The sequence below is a fragment of the Schistocerca cancellata genome, chromosome 5 (genome assembly GCF_023864275.1).
Source record: "Schistocerca cancellata isolate TAMUIC-IGC-003103 chromosome 5, iqSchCanc2.1, whole genome shotgun sequence".
Taxonomy (NCBI): Eukaryota; Metazoa; Arthropoda; class Insecta; order Orthoptera; family Acrididae; genus Schistocerca; species Schistocerca cancellata.
The window spans coordinates 1,937,999-1,957,906 of NC_064630.1; the positions used below are offsets into that span (position 1 = coordinate 1,937,999).

The 19,908-nt window shown below is 43.0% G+C and overlaps 1 protein-coding gene across 1 annotated transcript in view; it reads right to left on the reverse strand.

Annotated features, from left to right (window-relative positions):
• LOC126187814 (sodium/potassium/calcium exchanger 3-like) overlaps positions 1 to 19,908 on the reverse strand; it is a 168,267-nt gene that overhangs the window by 72,551 nt on the left and 75,808 nt on the right. Inside the window, exon 3 of the mRNA XM_049929101.1 lies at positions 16,162 to 16,358. Coding sequence (XP_049785058.1) covers positions 16,162 to 16,358 — 197 coding nt within the window. The remainder of the gene's footprint in view (positions 1 to 16,161; positions 16,359 to 19,908) is intronic.

The window sequence follows — 19,908 nt, forward strand, 5'->3', positions numbered from 1 at the left end:
TTGTTTCCTTGGCTTGTCAACAATACTAGCATCATACACAAAATGGATTAACTCAGGTGCCTGAGTCAAACAAAATGATAGACATTAAAATAGAGCAAGAATAGTAATGGGCCAATGACAGAATCCCCATGATACTCCAATTGCAATTTCTTCACCTTTGGATGATTTGACTTCCCACTCTGAATTATTTGAATGACTTGCTGTAACTTGATGCATTGTACAATGTGTACAACTTTGCTTCTGCCATTTTTTCCCCAACATTTGAGGCTTTAATGAAAGAAATTGGTTACATATGTATCATTCAAAGTATTTTCCATCACTGGCCACTACTTTCTTCCATCTTTTGGGCATTGTATGAATCCTGCATCGAAAAAATTGTTCATCTTTCGAAGTGATCCACGAATCAATCCAATTTGTGATTTCTTCAGCCAGGCCAAGCGCCATTGATCTAAACAGGTGATAGTCAGAGGGAGAAATGTCTGGAGAATATGGCAGGTGGGGTAGGACTTCCCATTTTAACGTTTCCAAGTACATTTTTATCCCTTTTGCAATGTGGGGTCACGCGTTGTCGTGCTGAAAAATCACTTTATCATGCCTCTAGCTGTATTGCAGCCATTTGTCTTTTAATGCTCTGCTCAGACACATTAATTGCATTTGATAATGAGCACCTGTGATTGTTTCACTTGGTTTTAACACCATATAGTATATGACGCCGAGCTGGTCCCACCAAATGCAAATCATGATCTTGGAGCCATGAATATTCGGTTTGGCTGTCAACGTGAAAGCATGGCCGAGATATCCCAATAATACTTTGCATCTAGGGTTATTGTAATGAACCCAGTTTTCATCCCCAGTCACAGTGCGATGAAGAAATCCCTTCCGTTTTTGCTTCTGAAGCAACTGTACACAAACACACAAATGCCGTTCATTGTCTCTTGGTTTCAGCTAACACGGGACCCAAGTACCTTCTTTCTGAATCATGCCCATAGCCTTGAGACATTTTGAAATGGCTTGCTGTGTCACACCCACTGATCATGCCAATTCTTCTTGAGTTTGACACGAGTCTTCACTCATCAATGTCTCCAATTCTGCATCTTCGAAAACATTCTCTCTTCCACCACTATGCCGGTCTATGATGTTAAAATCACAGTTTCCAGAATGAGATTTTCACTCTGCAGCGGAGTGTGCGCTGATATGAAACTTCCTGGCAGATTAAAACTGTGCGCCCGACCGAGACTCGAACTCGGAACGTTTGCCTTTCGCAGGCAAGTGCTCTACCATCTGAGCTACCGAAATTTCAAAATCACAGTTCTTGAAGCATTGAAACCACTCATGACATGTTCTTTCACTAATAGCGTCCTTACCATACGTACTTGAGAGCATTTGATGAGACTCAGCTGCTGTTTTTTTCATACTGAAACAAAACAGTAACACCTCCCGCAAATGATGAGAATTGGGCTCGTAAACTGACATTTTCAATGAAGAACAACTTTACGATGGAGACACAAATCAACTAATGATTGAATGAGCTTATGTTGACTGATAGTAGGATAAGGCAAAGAAGAAAATGTAGTAGGTGAATATGGAATGGGGGCAAGGAATGTAAGAAGAAGCCGTCTGGTAGAATTTTGCACAGAGCCTAACATAATCACAGCTAACTCTTGGTTCAAGAATTATGAAAGAAGGTTGTATACATGGAAGAGGCCTGGAGATACTGAAAGGTCTCAGATAGATTATATAATGGTAAGACAGATATTCAGGAACCATGTTTTAAATTGTAAGACATTTCCGGGGGCAGATGTGGACTCTGACCACACTCTATTGGTTATGAACTGTAGATTAAAACTGAAGAAACTGCAAAAAGGTGGGAATTTAAGGAGATGGGACCTGGATAAACTGACAGAACCAGTTGTTGTAGAGAGTTTCAGGGAGACCATTAGGGAATGATTGACAGGAATGGTGGAAAGAAATACAGTAGAAGAAGAATGGGTAGCTTTGAGGGATGAAATACTGAAAGCAGCAGAGGATCAAGTAGGTAAAAAGACAAGGGTTAGTAGAAGTCCTTGGATAACAGAAGAAATATTGAATTTAATTGATGAAAGGAGAAAATATAGAAATGCAGTAAATGAAGTAGGCAAAAAGGAATACAAACATCTCAAAAATGAGATCGACAGGAAGTGCAAAATGGCTAAGCAGGGATGGCTAGAGGAAAAATGTAAGGATGTAGAGGCGTATATCATTAGGGAAATTAAAGAGAGCTTTGGAGAAAAGAGAACCACTTGTATGAATATCAAGAGCTCAGATGGAAACCCAGTTCTAAGCAAAGAAGAGAAAGCAGAAAGGTGGAAGGAGTATATAGAGGGTCTATACAAGGACGATGTTCTTGAGGACAATATTATGGAAATGGAAGAGGATGTAGATGAAGAAGAAATGGGAGATATGATACTATGTGAAGAGTTTGACAGAGCACTGAAAGACCTAAATCAAAACAAGGCCCCGGGAGTAGACAACATCCCATTAGAACTACTGATAGCCTTGGGAGAGCCAGCCCTGCCAAAACTCTACCATCTGGTGAGCAAGATGTATGAGACAGGTGAAATACCCTCAGACATCAAGAAGAATATAATAATTCCAATCCCAAAGAAAGCAGGTGTTGGCAGATGTGAAAATTACCGAACTATCTGTTTACTAAGCCACAGCTGCAAAATACTAACACGAATTCTTTACAGAATGATGGAAAAACTAATAGAAGCCAACCTCGGGGAAGATCAGTTTGGATTCTGTAGAAATGTTGGAACACATGAGGCAATACTGACCCTATGAATTATCTTAGAAAATAGTGTAAGGAAAGGCAAACCTACATTTCTAGCATTTGCAGACTTAGAGAAAGCTTTGGACAATGTTGACTGGAATACTCTCCTTCAAATTCTGAAGGTGGCAGGGATAAAATATGGGAGCAAAAGGCTATTACAATTCGTACAGAAACCAGGTGGCAGTTATAAGAGTCAAGGGGCATGAAAGGGAAGCATTGGTTGGGAAGGGAGTGAGATAGGGTGTAGCCTATCCTCGATGTTATTCAATCTGTATATTGAGCAAGATGTAAAGGAAACAATAGAAAGATACGGAGTAGGAACTAAAATCCATGGAGAAGAAATAAAAACTTTGAAGTTCGCCGATGACATTCTAATTCTGTCTGAGACAGCAAAGGATCTGGAAGAGCATCTGAATGGAATGGACAGTGTCTTGAAAAGAGGATATAAGATGAACATCAACAAAAGCAAAACATGGATAATGGAATGTAGTCGAATTAAATCAGGTGATGCTGAGGGAATTAGAATGGAGGGCTGCATGGAAAGTAAAAATCGTGGAGGGAGACCAAGAGATGAATACACTAAACAGATTCAGAAGGATGAAGGCAGCAGTAGTTACTGCATATATCAGTGTGGGATCCGTACCAGATCGGGTTGACGGAGGAGATAGAGAAGATCCAAAGAAGAGCGGCGCGTTTCGTCACAGGGTATTTGGTAACCGTGATAGCGCTACGGAGATGTTTAGCAAACTCAAGTTGCAGACTCTGCAAGACAGGCGCTCTGCATCGTGTTGTAGCTTGCTCGCCATGTTTTGAGAGGGTGCGTTTCTGGATGAGGTATTGAATATATTGCTTCCCCCTACTTATACCTCCCGAGGAGATCACAAATGTAAAATCAGAGAGATTCGAGTGCGCACGGTGGCTTTCAGACAGTCGTTCTTCCCGCGAACCATACGCGACTGGAACAGGAAAGGGATGTAATGACAATGGCACGTAAAGTGCCCTCCGCCACACACCGTTGGGTGGCTTGCAGAGTATAAATGTAGATGTAGATGTAGAGATGAAGAAGCTTGCACAGGATAGAGTAGCAGGGAGAGCTGCATCAAACCAGTCTCTGGCCTGAAGACCACAACAACAACAACAATGTTGAATGAGGTCCAAGCTAACTGCCTGATGTCTATGACCTGTTTCTTTCAACAACTACTTACCGTTGTCGCCACCTATCAGCAAATGGTGGAAGCAAATTAGTACACCTTATAAATAAGAAAATACTAACATGCAATGTGTTGTCATCATCATCTGGTGGATAAATGTTTCCTCTGGACTTTTCAATGCATAAATATGTGGGACCTCACTATCAATAGCAAGACGATAAGACTCACTGGTCAACGGTTGAGCTCCAGTGTGGAGATTGTCTTTGGAACTTCCAGCTGCAGTGAACAACTGTCTAGTGCACACATACTTGAGTTGTATTCTGTGTTGTAATAAAATGTTTTATAACAGTATTATTCCAGTCTATGTGATTCATGATTCATTGCAAGCAAGCAATCTGCAAAGTCCACAGTGGTGACCCTGCAATGAACATCAGCATCTGCTATGGCTTAATAAGTGTAATTTGATTGTCTGTCTTGTAATTTGACTGTTTGTCTTCATTACAACAATGGAGCCATCCTATGATTGCTGCTGGTGTGAATAACAGGTATGTGAAAGTGACTCCCAGGGTACTTCATATAATGCTTTTTACTACATGAATCAACCTACAGCATATGCAAAATGTGAACGTGACCTTTTTGTACCAAGTTGTTGATTCCAACAATGATACATGAACAATATGTAACAACTTTTGATCTCCTTGGTGTTTTCAGTGATTAGTTTACCCAACCTCCCCAACAACAAGACAACAACAGCTTGCACAATTTTGTGTCATCAAGTTTTGCTGGTTCATCCACACTGGACAATTTGCAGATGCATCTGCCTCCAACACGATGTGAGGCCCAGCCAGCTGGGGCACATGAGAATATTTATGGTTTACCATCCATGCCACACATATGTTGCCCTCCAATTACGTGTGCCACCACCTCTATGACTAAGCTTCTGTGGAGCATGTGTGCAGCTGAACTTTCACACTATGTTACCACCTTTTATAATGGAACAGCCAGCAACACAGCCCACAGTCATCAAATACATTCTACAATCATGGCATCTTCAACAAGTCTAAGGTTGTTGTTTTCTTAAGCAACATCTAAGAGTACATCTACACTGTAAGTGATGTTATACAGATGCCCCAAGTTGACAGCAATTTGCTACACCAAAGCAGTGATGCTTCATTGAGTAGTCAAGACACTGAAGCAACAGCTAAGACAAGTAAGGGGTCCCTATCAGGTTGCATTGAGGGAGAACATAGAAGCAATTCAGAGGCGGGCTGCTAGATTTGTTACAGGTAGGTTTGAACATCATGCGAGTGTTACGGAAATGCTTCAGTAGCTCGGGTGGGAATGTCTGGAGGAAAGGAGGCATTCTTTTCGTGAATCGCTACTGAGAAAATTTAGAGAACCAGCATTTGAGGCTGACTACAGTACAATTTTACTGCCACCAACTTAGGTATGTTTCACGGAAAGACCACAAAGATAAGATAAGAGAGATTAGGGCTTGTACAGAGGCATATAGGTAGTTATTTTTCCCTCGTTCTGTTTGGGGGTGGAACAGGGAGAGAAGATGCTAGTTGTGGTATGAGGTACCCTCTACCATGCACCGTATGGTGGATTGTGGAGTATGTATGTAGATGTAGATGTAATTTATTGTTGTTGTTCTTGTGGTCTTCAGTCCAAAGATTGGTTTGATGCAGCTCTTCACAGTATTCTATCCTGTGCAAGCCTCTTTCATTCTGAATAACTACTGCAACCTACATTCTTCTGAATCTGCTTAGTATATTCACCTCTTGAAGTTCCTCAACAATTTTTATCCTCCATACTTGCCTCCAATTACAGAGAGACGATCTTTTGCTGTCTCAGAATGCGTCCAATCAACCAATTCCTTCTTGTGGTCAGATTGTGCCACCAATTTCTTTTCTGCCCAGCTCTATTCAGGATGCTATCATTAGTTACATGATCTACCCATATAATTTTCAGCATTCCTCTGTAACATCACATTTCAAAAGTTTCTATTCTCTTCTTGTCTAAACTGTTTACCATCCACGTTTCACTTACATTCATGACTATACTCCATACAAATACCTTCAGAAAAGACTTTCTAAAACTTAAGTCCACATTCCATGTTAACAAATTTCTCTTCTTCAGAAACACGTTTCTGGGCACTGACAATCTACATTTGATATCCTCACTACTTCAGCCATCATTCTGCTGCCCAAAAAGAAAACTCATCTACTCCTTTAAGTGTCATTTCCTAATCTACACTCGTGCACATAAATTAAGGATAATGCTGATACATGGTGAAACAATGCTCTGATGGGTGGTTTGCAGGTTTAAATCACCACGGGGTATGACCATGTGATGCATTTGACCTGAGGTCGTCACAAGGTGGTGCTGGTAGCAGTCCACATACGTAGAGGTGTGTTGGTGCATGTCAGAGTACGGTGCAGCGAGTAAGTGTGCAGACATTTTCAGATGTGCTAATGGTGACTGTGTGTTGAAAATGGTTCAAAGGACACATATTGATGACGTTATGAGGGGTAGAATACTAGGGCGACTGGAGGCAGGTCAAACACAGCAGGTTGTAGCACGGGCCCTCCATGTGCCACTAGTGTGATTTAAAGATTATGGCAATGATTACAGCAGACACGAAATGCATCCAGGTACTACAATACTGGACGTCCACAGTGTACAACACCACAAGAAGACTGATATCTTACCATCAGTGCCAACAGACGGCCAAGGAGTACTGCAGGTAGCCTTGTTCGGGACCTTACCACAGCCACTGGAACAGCTGTCTCCAGACACACAGTCTACAGATGACTGAACAGACATGGTTTATTCACCTGGAGACCTGCAAGGTGCATCCCACTGACCCCTGGTCACAGGAGAGCCAGTAAAGCGTGGTGTCAAGAACGCAGTCATTGAAACAGTGGTCCCATGTTATGTTCACTGACGAATCCAGGTATAGACTGAACAGTGATTCTCGCCAGGTTTTCATCTGGTATGAACCAGGAACCAGATACCAACCCCTTCATGTCCTTGAAAGGGTCCTGTATGGAGGTCGTGGTTCCATGGTGTGAGTGGGATTATGATTGGTGCACTTACACCCCTGCACGTCTTTGACAGAGAAACTGTAACAGGTCAGGTGTATCGGGATGTCATTTTGCACCAGTATGTCTGCCTTTTCAGGGGTGCAGTGGGTTCCAGCTTCCTCCTGATGGATGATAATGCATGGTCCCACCGAGCTGCCATTGCGGAGGAGTTCCTTGAAACGGAAGATGTCAGGCGAATGGAGTGGCCTGCTGTTCTACAGACCTAGGCCCCATCGAGCACGTCTGGGGTTCTCTCAGTCGATGTATCGCTGCACGTCTTCAAACCCCTAGGACACTTCAGGAGCTCCGACAGGCACTGGTGCAAGAATGGGAGGCTATACCCCAGCAGCTGCTCGACCACCTGGTCCAGAGTATGCCAAACCGTTGTGCGACCTGTGTACATGTGCACAGTGATCATATCCCATATTGATGTCGGGGTAAATATGCAGGAAACAGTGGCATTTTGTAGCACATGTGTTTCAGGATGGTTTTCTCAACTTATCACCAATACCGTGGACTTACAGATCTGTGTCGTGTGTGTTCTCTATGTGCCTATGCTATTAGTGCCAGTTTTGTGTAGTTCCACGTTGTATGACACCACATTCTGCAATTATCCCTAATTTATGAGCATGAGTATAAGTCCTCCAGCATCACCCAATTTAATTTGACTACATTATATTATACTTGTCTTGCTTTTGTTGATGTCAATCTTATATTCTTCTTTCAGGACACTGTCCATTCCATTCAACAGCTCTTCCGAGTCTTTTGCTATCCCTGGCACAGTTATAATGTCATCAAGCAAATTTCAAGGTTTTGGGCTTCCTGAACTGCCTGTTCAATGTACCAATTGAATAACTTCAAGAATAGGCTGCAACCCTGTCTCACCTTCTCCTCAAACACCGTTTCCCTTCCATTTACCCTTATAACTGCTGTCTGGTTTTTATACAAGTTGTTAATAGCCTTTCACTCCCTATATTTTACCCATGCCACGTTCACAATTTCACAGAGACTATTTCAGTCAACACTGTCACAAGCTTTCTCTAAGTCTACAAATGCTATAAATATAGGTTTGACTTTCCTTAACCTATATTCCAAGGTAAGTCATAGCATCAGTATTGCCTTATGTGTTCCTACATTTCTCCTAATCCAAATTGATCTTCTCCAGTATCGGTTTCCACCAGTTTGCTCATTCGTCTGTACAGAATTTGTGTTAGTATTTTGCAATCGTGACCTATTAAATTGATCGTTCAGTAGTTTTCATACCTGTCAGCATCTGATTTCTTTGGAATTGGTATTTCTTCAAGTATGAGGATATTTCACCTCTCTCATACATCTTGACACCAGATGGAGGAGTTTTGTTACGGCTGGCTCTCCCAAGGCTATCAGTATTTCTGACGGAATATCATCTACACCTGTGTGCTTCTTTCAACTTGGGACCTTCAATGCTCTGTCAAATTTTTCTTGCGTATCATATCTCCCATATCATCTTTAACTAAGCCATCTTCCATTTCTATAATACTTCTTTTAAGTTCATCTCCCTTGTATAGACCCTCCATATACTCATTCCACCTTTACTCTCTTTGCTTAGTTCTGATTTTCCATCTGAGCTCTTGATATTTATACAGCTGCTTCTCTCTTCTCCAAAAGTATCTTTACTTTTGCTGCAGGTGGTATCTATTTTTCCTCTAGTGAAATATGCTTCTAAATCCTGACATTTGTCCTCTAGCTATTCCTGATTAGCCATTTTGCACTTCCTGTCAGATGTTTGTATTCCATTTGCCTGCTTCAACTGCTGCATTTTTATATTTTCTCCTTTCATCAGTTAAATTAAAAATCTCATGTGTCATCCAAGAATTTCTACTGGCCACTGTCTTTCTACCTATTCGATCCTCCGCCGTCTTTGCCATTTGATCTCATAAAGCTACACATTCGTCTTCTACTGTGTTCCTTTCTTCTTTTCTAGTCAATGGTTACCTAATCCTCCCTCTGAAGCTCTCAACAATCTCTTGTTCTTTCAATTTATCCAAGTCCCATCTCCTTAATTTCCTAACTTTTTGCAATTTCTTCAGTTTTAGTCTACAGTTCATAATCAATAAATTACATGCCTAGAGGGACCACTGTCACCAGTGCATCATACACAGATCTCCTAAAAAATCATCTGCCGCCTGCAATAAAATCAAAGCGATGTGTATTGCTGTCGTCAGGTGTCCTTTTGCAACATGACAATGCAAGGCCCCACACTGCCCATACAACAGTTGCAACAATCACACTGTAGTGACTCGCCGATCATTCAAAGTGCCACCGTGCAATTACGCGCATCCTCTACGTGGGGCGCTGTCTGCCAGCCGTGCAGCAGCTGCGCCACCTAAGCGGCCAGCCGAGCAGCGGCCGCTAGACTGGGACTCAGTGCTCATTCGAATGCTAATGTGTACACATGTCTTGCTTGTCAACTTACACTGTGACTTATATGTGTTGTGTCGTTCTGAAATATATGTGTTAAACTTGACGTTATAACAACTGGCGACAAGGTAGTGGATTTTTCCTTTTCACCTTTGACCCACAGGTTTCCACGGCTACTGTTGAGCAACTACTGCAAAATCTCCTCGAACAGCAAATGCTTCTAACAGCGGCGATTCGCGAAATTTGTCACGGCGTCAAATGCGGGGTATTTCTCGTCGTTGGCTATACCTCCTTTTCCTCCTTACGACGAGACGGCGGAAGACTGGTCTGATTACGAAAAACATCTTCGACAGCACTTCTTGGCATTTCATGTCACGGACGAACAACCATGTAAGTCTCTGTTCCTTTCCTGGATTTCACCTCAAATGTATCGGTTGTTGTCACAATTGGCTCCTTCGAAGGGTCCTGCGTCTTTGTCCTTTGCTGAAATGTGCTCACTTCTGTCTGTCTATTTTCAAAAGCAAACGCATGTAGTAGCCTCTCGTGTTGCCTTTTATCGTTGTCAAAAACAGACACATCAATCATATCACACTTGGGCTGCTGAACTTCACGGCCTCAGCTGAAAGTGTCAATTTTTTACTGACGTTCACAAAGAATCCTATGCCGATTCCATGGTACGGGATGCTATTATTCGGTCGGCGCCCGACAAAGAAATTCGGCAACGTGCCCTTCAGTTAGCGAATCCGACTCTAGATGAGGTTCTCTCCATTGTGCAGTCTTTTGAAATTTCTCACGCCGCTGGCTTTTCTCCTGGGTTAGGCCGTCCAAACGACTTTGAAGCTCATATCACGCTCAAACCCACTGCTCGGCTTAAGTTTTTTCGGGCTCGGCCCATTCCTGTGGCGCTTCATGATTGGGTAAAACGGGAGTTGGATCGTCTCACTACTTCAGGGGTCTTGCTTCCGGTGAGTGGTCCTCTCCTGTCGTTGTCATTGTTAAGCCAAATGGTGATATTCGTCTCTGTGGCAATTTCAAAGCCACTGTAAATGCTCAGTGCCTCATTGACACTTACCCTATACCCCGTCCTGAAGAACTGTTCACTAAACTTGCTGGAGGCCAGTATTTTTCCAAAATTGACCTGTCAGAAGCTTATCATCAACTTCCTCTCGACGCTGCTTCCCAGCAGTTTCTGGTCCTTAACATGCCTTTCGGCCTCTATCAATACCAGTGATCACCATTCGGGGTTGCCAGCGCCCCTGCTCTCTTTCAGCGATTCTTGGAACATTATTGCTCCCTGTCCCTGGGTGTATCAATTACATGGACGACATTGTTTTCACTGGATCCACCACTGAAGAACATCTTCAAAATCTCCGCACACTTTTTCATGTCTTACAGACTGCCGGTCTTAAGCGTAATCTTCAGAAATCAAATTTTTTTCAGGCATCTATCACGTACTTGGGGTTTCAACTCTCTCGGGATGGTATTTGTCCACTTCAGCAAACTGTCGCTGTGATCGATGCCCTTTCTCACCCTACATCTGTTAAGGAACTGTAGGCCTTCTTGGGGAAAATAGCATACTATCACAAGTTTTTACCATCTGCGGCTTCAGTGGCTCAGCCGTTGTATCACCTGTTGCATAAAACCGTGCCTTTTCACTGGTCCGCGTCATGCGATGCGGCTTTCCAGAAATTGAAGACTATGCTGAAAGAGGCCCCGTGCCTGGCTACTTATTGACCTGGCCAACATCTTGTCCTTGCCACAGACGCCTCTCAATATGGGGTCGGTGCAGTCCTTGCGCACCGTTTTTCTGACGGTTCGGAACAACCCATTGCTTATGCCTCCAAAACGCTCACGGATGCCCGACAAAAGTATTCTCAAATTCACAAAGAAGCTTTGGCCATTATTTATGCTCTTCACAAGTTTGGTGTTTTCCTCTATGGCTCAAAATTTCATCTTGTTACGGATCACAAACCACATGTTTCCTTGTTTCATCCATCAACATCACTTCCCGACAAGGCTGCACACCGCCTCCAGCGATGGGCTCTTTACTTCTCTCGTTTCAATTATGAGATTCATTTCCGGCCGACAGCTCAACAGGTGAATGCTGATGCACTGTCTCGCCTTCCCATGGGTCCTGATCTGGCATTCGATAGGGACGAACTTTTGTGTTTCCACCTGCATGTTGCCGAGCAGCGGGTTGTGGACGGGTTCCCCATCACTGAGGACAGGCTGGCGGCTGCTACAGGTTCTGATCCTACCCTCTCCCGGGTTTTACGCTGTATTCAGAAGGGTCGGCCAGATCGTCTGTCCGCTAAGACTTCTGATCCATTGCGGAACTACTAAGCTTGCGCTACCGCCTCACGGCTAGGGATGGTGTTATCCTCCTTTCCACTGACGATGCTTCGCCGTGTGTTGTGGTACCTGTGTCTTTGCATGCTTCGGTCTTGCGCCTCCTTCACCAAGGGCACTGGGGTGTCTCTCGCACAAAATCTCTGGTGCGCCGTCACGTGTACTGGCCTGGCATCGACTCTGAAATAGCACACACGGTCACTGCCTGCGGCCCTTGTGCGTCACAGGCCGCTGCCCCGAAGTCATCTTTGTCACCGTGGCCTTCACCTGAGAAGCCCTGGGAGCGCATTTGTGCTGACTTTGCGGGACCCTTTTTAGGTACTTATTGGCTTCTCGTAATTGACGCCTACTCTAACTTTCCTTTCATTGTCCGTTCCACGTTGCCTACCACCGCGGCAACCACCAGTGCTCTCGCCTGCATTTTTTATATGGAAGGCCTCCCCTCTACTCTTGTTACTGATAATAGTCCACAATTTGCCTCTTCCAAATTTGCGGATTTTTGTGCTCGTCACAGAGTTATGCATGTCACGGCCCCGCCGTTCCATTCACAATCCAACGGTGAGGCTGAACGACTGGTCCGCACATTTAAGGCTCAGATGCGGAAACTTCTGACTTCTTCTGCTGCTGATGATGCGCTTCTCCAGTTTCTGGCGTCTTACTGTTTCACCCCCATGGGCGACCACATCCCGGCTGAGCTCTTACATGGCTGACAGCCCCGCACGCTACTTCATCTTCTGCGGCCTTCCACCTCACGGCCGCGGGTGCCTTCACTTGGCCAGTTCACTGCCAACGACCTTATACGGGTACGGGGATATGGCAGGCGGCCAAAATGGAGCCCGGGCCACATCTTAAGACACTGTGGCAGATGCCTGTATGAAATCCAGACTGACACGGGTGTTGCAGTGCGTCATTCGGACCAGCTTGGGCCTCGTGTGCCGGCAACGCCTGTTCCGAATGCCGCTACACCACCTTTGGCTCTACCTGATGCTCGGGATCTCGGCATCTCTCAATATTCACAACGCAGCCCTCTCACCATCATCGCGATGCCAGCACAAGAACGGACACCAGCAGGAGACGTGCCCATGCAGGAACCGGAGGACCATCCTCTGTCAGAGTACATCTACTCGCCTCCTCCTCCAACGGACGCCGACACATCGCCCATGTCTCCTGTCGTATCAACTGGACTTGCCGCAACGGGCAGATTGGTGCATGGGGCCCCAGCAGATTCGACCCCCACATCTCCTGTCATCTCGACCTGTTATCATCGTGGACACTTCCGTCCGTATGGGAAGCCGCCTCCTCGAGACTTTACAGTGAGTCAAACAATGCCTATGGACGTTAGCCATCTCCAGGACACCTCCATCAAGACCAGTGCAACAATTTCAAAGGGGGGAGAAGTGTTGTGACCCGCCGATCATTCAAAGTGCCGCCGTGCAATTACGCGCGTCCTCTACGTGCGGCGCTGTCTGCCAGCCATGCAGCAGCTGCGCCACCCAAGTGGGCAGCCGAGCAGCGGCCGCTAGACTGGGACTCAGTGCTCATTCGAATGCTAATGTGTACACATGTCTTGCTTGTCAACTTACATTGTGACTTATATGTGTTGTGTCGTTCTGAAATATATGTGTTAAACTTGACGTTATAACACACACACACCTGCATTTTGAGTGTCTTCCTCATCCACTATACTCACCAGACCTTGCCCCAAGTGTTTTCCATATGTTTGGACCACTCGAAGACGCAATGGGAGGAAAGAAGTTCCATTTGATGAAGAGGTACGCCATGTGATGCATGAGTGGTTGCGCAGACTACCAAAATAATTTTTTTCTAAAGGAATTTATGCACTTTGTAAGCGCTGGAATGTGGGGGAGATTATGTTGAAAAGTGATACAGCTTTGTACCACTTCTGCACAATAAATAATATTTTTAAAAATATTTAAGGTTTCCATTTGACTCACCCTCATAGAAGAATAGGATAAAATAAAAGAAAGTCGTAGCAACAGAAAGAATTTCATCAATTATTCAGTTCAACAGGAACATGCAAAACTCAAAATTTCAGCCTCAAGAATGTACCCTTAGACATGAGAACTGCAGCCAATAACAAGAGAACATGAAGATAAGTAAAACGTTTTTTTATTGTACATTTTACACCTCTCAAAATTTTCAAAACTTTTAGAGACAGAGAAATTTAATGGTGGTGTGTGGGAGGGTAGGATTACAATGTCCAGCAGGCACAATTTTTTGGCAGGCAGACATATTAGCCATACTGACGAATTGACCTGGGGGTGCACAGCTGACATATCCCCTCCTCCTGTGGGCTGCATAGTTGGTGCTCACCTGAGGGCATCTGTCAGTGTCTGAAGAGACGACTACATCACTGCCTGTTGGCTAGTGTTTCTTGGCAGAGTGCCCCAACTACAGCACCCTGGCCACTAGTTCACTGTGTTTGATGATCATCTTCCTAATTAGAACCAATGTCGGTATTCAAGCCTTGCCGAGGCTATAGCCACAGTCCCAGTTGATAAGATCATCCCTGGTGCATATTTTGATACCTTCTCTAATGATGCTATCCATGTATTTCTTGTGTGTCCATAAGGAGGTCAGTTTTTCAGTGCAGCTTACGATGGCGGCATGTTTGATTGCCAAAATATTGTGACCTGTGGACTGTTCAGTCACCCCAGAACTGCTTCATTTCGTCATGTTACCTTTCCTCAGAAAGGAGAAAAGTTTCAACTACTTTTAACTGACGATGATTTTATGTATTTCAGAAGTTTGTTGTAACTCTGTGTGCTTCTGACAGAATGTAGGAGCAAAGTGCTTAATATGTGAATGATTCTAGTTGCTTATTATCCAGTTATACTTACTGATGTAGGCACTGTCTATTATTCAGTCCACGGAGACAGTTCATAGGAAAAGAGAACAAACCATTAGGAGAAGAAGAAGTTTTCCTGGAAAGTTCCCATTAACAACATCTCTCTAAGCCCTAGACCCTCCACTTGGAGATGGGAAACATCAGTTGTTGAAGAATGAAAACAGCATAGTGGAACAATTACACCAGAGGTGCCACTAGAGAACAGCAGGTTCAAAGATATCTGCCCTTCACAGAAGGAATTTACCCAAGGTCAATTATGGTAATTCTGACCACAAAGTGTTTTGTTAAGGGACTTTGTCTGGTATATGAACAAAATCACTCCAGAGAGATTTGGTAGAAGCCACAGGTAAAGAGACATGTTATCCAACATCTAACTCACAAATGATGAACACTACAGTCAAAAATATTTTTATTTGTTAATGATTAATGGAAAATCTCATATAAAGATGTGAAACAAATACTAAAAAAGAGATAGAGGGACTGGCCAGTACTTACCTCCGCTCAGTACAGCCAATAGATACACAAAACAGCAAATTTATGTATCCTAGCTTTTGGAACTTTGTTCCTTTGTCAGGGAGAAGAGAGGGGAAAAAAGGAGAAGAAGGGAAAGTGTATTCAGTTACTCACAACCCAGGTTATGAAGCAACAGAGCAAAGGTAAATAGGGAGGGTAGCAAAGATGGAGGCATTGGTGTCAGAGGGAAGCCAAGTTAAGTAATTTAAGATATGGAACTGTTTGGAAGTCTTTGTTATTGTTTGTGTATGTAAACTGGTACAGATGAATGTAGTGCATCTTCAAGGTGGGGCGATTATGGCAGTTTTACTATGTGTTGTGATACTCGCTGGTTTAGCAGTTATTCTGTACTGCAGCATCCTGGCTTGAAGATGTGGAGAACACTATCAAGTAAAGAGCATTAACAATGAAGATGATGTCTCACGAAAACAAGGCACAATCTGCTTGTCTGTCATATACATGCTAGCAGTCTGTTGTGATATCTCAACCTGTCAATTCGACATTTAATACTGGTATTATTGTGATGTTACCTATAAAGAGATGTTAATATGAATAGTCGTTGCATTTTAGAGTACAAATACAGTCAGGTCAATTTGAGAAGTGTCATTTATTTTTGAAATCAGGTATTTTACTGTACTCTTCACTTCTGGCAAGCATGGCAGAATTTGGAAAATGACGTCTGAGCAAATTAATTTCATGAAGTTATAGGAAATGAGCAAATTAGTTATCCACAACCAATGGGAACGCACTAGTGACCAGATTGGTGCCCATCTCAATGAATGAATCGGACCAGTGAAGCATAATCTAATGCCATATAAATCAATTATCTCAGAAACTCATGTCTCAGTGAAGCATTTTATTAAAGCAGAATATATTTGTCTTTAGGTGCAACATTACAAGCTGCAGAGAAACCAAGTAATTTTTAGTGCAACTGTATCACTGTTAAAGAAGAAAAAAACTGTATATACAGACACACACCTTTCCTGCTGAGAAAAGGCCACATGCTGCTGGAACAGCTAAGACATTGAATACTGCTGAGCCAATGATTGTTCCTAGTGCTGTGTCAGCTTCTGTGTCACTGGTGAAGGTTGCCACAGAGCTCACAAACAGTTCAGGGCTCGACGTGGCTGCAGCCATGGCAGTCGCACCAGCTACATCATCAGACACACCCAGCCCTGTAATGCAAAAATAATTTTTTTCAACAAGCTGTTCTTTGAAAAAACTTGTGTTCTCTCTTATAATGGTAGTTCTGATAAAATATTTTATAGATAAATAATCATTTGATTGTTCCATTTTTTTCCTTACAGAAGTAATGCTCATTATTAACTATAGAGCTTTCAGTTTACTACTAATTTGTCTCTAATTTATGCAGACAATCCTCTTTTCGTGCATTTAATCAAGATTCATGTCTGAAGCTGGAGTTTTGAGGAAGTGTGTTACTGTGTTGGATACTTTATCAGAATATAGTCATTCTTCTCCATGTATGATGTTTTGAAATTTCATATGCCTCTTATGCTGAATTATTACTACACAAAGGGCTTTGACTCAGTCCTGACTGGTGGTGGCAGCATATTGGCTAAGATGGTGGATTTACTTGAGGGAGGAAATGGGTTTGAATCCATGTACCTAGATTAAGGTTTAGAGTGGTTTCCTTAAATTGCTTAAGACAGTCTATGAGTCCTATTGTAAAGCTGGCAGAAACAGTTTGAACCATAACCTCAATTACAAAATGATGATGAGATCAAGCACTTTACTCAAATTGCTCATTGTTTAATACGAAGATGGTGTTGAGGGATGTGACAGATGAAGGCTTCCATTGAAAGTAAAAGCTAGTCACTCAAGTAAAATGGGCAATTACAGATGCCTTCGATCCCCAGAAAAGAGTTCATAGCCAAGAACTGAAAGTATGTAGGCATAGTGTGTCACATCATCTATGCTCAAGGTGACAAAGCTGTTACTGAAAAGATGGAGTTGACAGGTTCTGTAGATGCTGCTATGGAATACCTCAGACCAGACATTTCAAGTAACTTCCATAATATGAGTTTGATCCTCACTACCCCAGCAGAAATAATGTCCATCATAAAGTCTTTAAAATCAAAAACATCTACATCTACATCTACATTTATACTCCGCAAGCCACCCAACGGTGTGTGGCGGAGGGCACTTTACGTGCCACTGTCATTATCTCCCTTTCCTGTTCCAGTCGCGTATGGTTCGCGGGAAGAACGACTGTCTGAAAGCCTCTGTGCGCGCTCTAATCTCTCTAATTTTACATTCGTGATCTCCTCGGGAGGTATAAGTAGGGGGAAGCAATATATTCGATACCTCATCCAGAAACGCACCCTCTCGAAACCTGGCGAGCAAGCTACACCGCGATGCAGAGCGCCTCTCTTGCAGAGTGTGCCACTTGAGTTTGTTAAACATCTCCGTAACGCTATCACGGTTACCAAATAACCCTGTGACGAAACGCGCCGCTCTTCTTTGGATCTTCTCTATCTCCTCCGTCAACCCGATCTGGTACGGATCCCACACTGATGAGCAATACTCAAGTATAGGTCGAACGAGTGTTTTGTAAGCCACCTCCTTTGTTGATGGACTACATTTTCTAAGGACTCTCCCAATGAATCTCAACCTGGTACCCGCCTTACCAACAATTAATTTTATATGATCATTCCACTTCAAATCGTTCCGCACGCATACTCCCAGATATTTTACAGAAGTAACTGCTACCAGTGTTTGTTCCGCTATCATATAATCATACAATAAAGGATCCTTCTTTCTATGTATTCGCAATACATTACATTTGTCTATGTTAAGGGTCAGTTGCCACTCCCTGCACCAAGTGCCTATCCGCTGCAGATCTTCCTGCATTTCGCTACAATTTTCTAATGCTGCAGCTTCTCTGTATACTACAGCATCATCCGCGAAAAGCCGCATGGAACTTCCGACACTATCTACTAGGTCATTTGTATATATTGTGAAAAGCAATGGTCCCATAACACTCCCCTGTGGCACGCCAGAGGTTACTTTAACGTCTGTAGATGTCTCTCCATTGAGAACAACATGCTGTGTTCTGTTTGCTAAAAACTCTTCAATCCAGCCACACAGCTGGTCTGATATTCCGTAGGCTCTTACTTTGTTTATCAGACGACAGTGCGGAACTGTATCGAACGCCTTCCGGAAGTCAAGGAAAATGGCATCTACCTGGGAGCCTGTATCTAATATTTTCTGGGTTTCATGAACAAATAATGCGAGTTGGGTTTCACACGATCGCTGTTTCCGGAATCCATGTTGATTCCTACATAGTAGATTCTGAGTTTCCAAAAACGACATGATACTCGAGCAAAAGACATGTTCTAAAATTCTACAACAGATCGACGTCAGAGAGATAGGTCTATAGTTTTGCGCATCTGCTCGACGACCCTTCTTGAAGACTGGGACTACCTGTGCTCTTTTCCAATCATTTGGAACCTTCTGTTCCTCTAGAGACTTGCGGTACACGGCTGTTAGAAGGGGGGCAAGTTCTTTCGCGTACTCTGTGTAGAATCGAATTGGTATCCCGTCAGGTCCAGTGGACTTTCCTCTGTTGAGTGATTCCAGTTGCTTTTCTATTCCTTGGACACTTATTTCAATGTCAGCCATTTTTTCGTTGGTGCGAGGATTTAGAGAAGGAACTGCAGTGCGGTCTTCCTCTGTGAAACAGCTTTGGAAAAAGGTGTTTAGTATTTCAGCTTTACGCTTGTCATCCTCTGTTTCAATGCCATCATCATCCCAGAGTGTCTGGACATGATGTTTCGAGCCACTTACTGATTTAACGTAAGACCAGAACTTCCTAGGATTTTCTGTCAAGTCGGTACCTAGTATTTTACTTTCGAATTCACTGAACGCTTCACGCATAGCCCTCCTTACGCTAACTTTGACATCGTTTAGCTTCTGTTTGTCTGAGAGGTTTTGGCTGCGTTTAAACTTGGAGTGAAGCTCTCTTTGCTTTAGCAGTAGTTTCCTAACTTTGTTGTTGTACCACGGTGGGTTTTTCCCGTCCCTCACAGTTTTGCTCGGCACGTACCTGTCTAGTGGGTATGATGAAATATCAACAAAGCTAATTAAAGAATGTGATTCTGAGTTAAGTAACATATTAAGCTACCTGTGTAACCAGTCGTTTATCAGTGGAATATTTCCTGAATGGTTAAAATATGCTGAAGTTAAGCCACTGTTTAAGAAGGAAGATAAAGAAATAGCATCGAACTTCTGTCCAATTTCACTTTTGCCAGCATTCTCAAAAATTTTAGAAAAAGTAATGTACAGTCAGCTTTATAACCATCTTATCTCAAATAACATACTGTCAAAGTCACAGTTCGGATTTCTAGAGGGTTCTGATATTGAGAAGGCTATCTACACTTACAGTGAAAATGTGCTGCTTAATTCATTAGATAAAAAATTGCAGGCAACTGGTATATTTTGTGATCTGTCAAAGGCATTTGACTGTGTAAATCACAATATCCTTTTAAGTAAATTAGAATATCATAGCATAACAGGAAATGCTGAAAAATGGTTCAAAACACTCCACGCATGGTTGAACCACATATGGTGTGGGCTGCACCTGACAGTTTCTGGCAAGAATTTACTTGTAACACTAACTTCAAGCAAAACTGAAGGCCTACAAAATAAGACAATAAGACACTTTTACATTATATTTTCAAAAATTTATTATTTTCATTCATATAC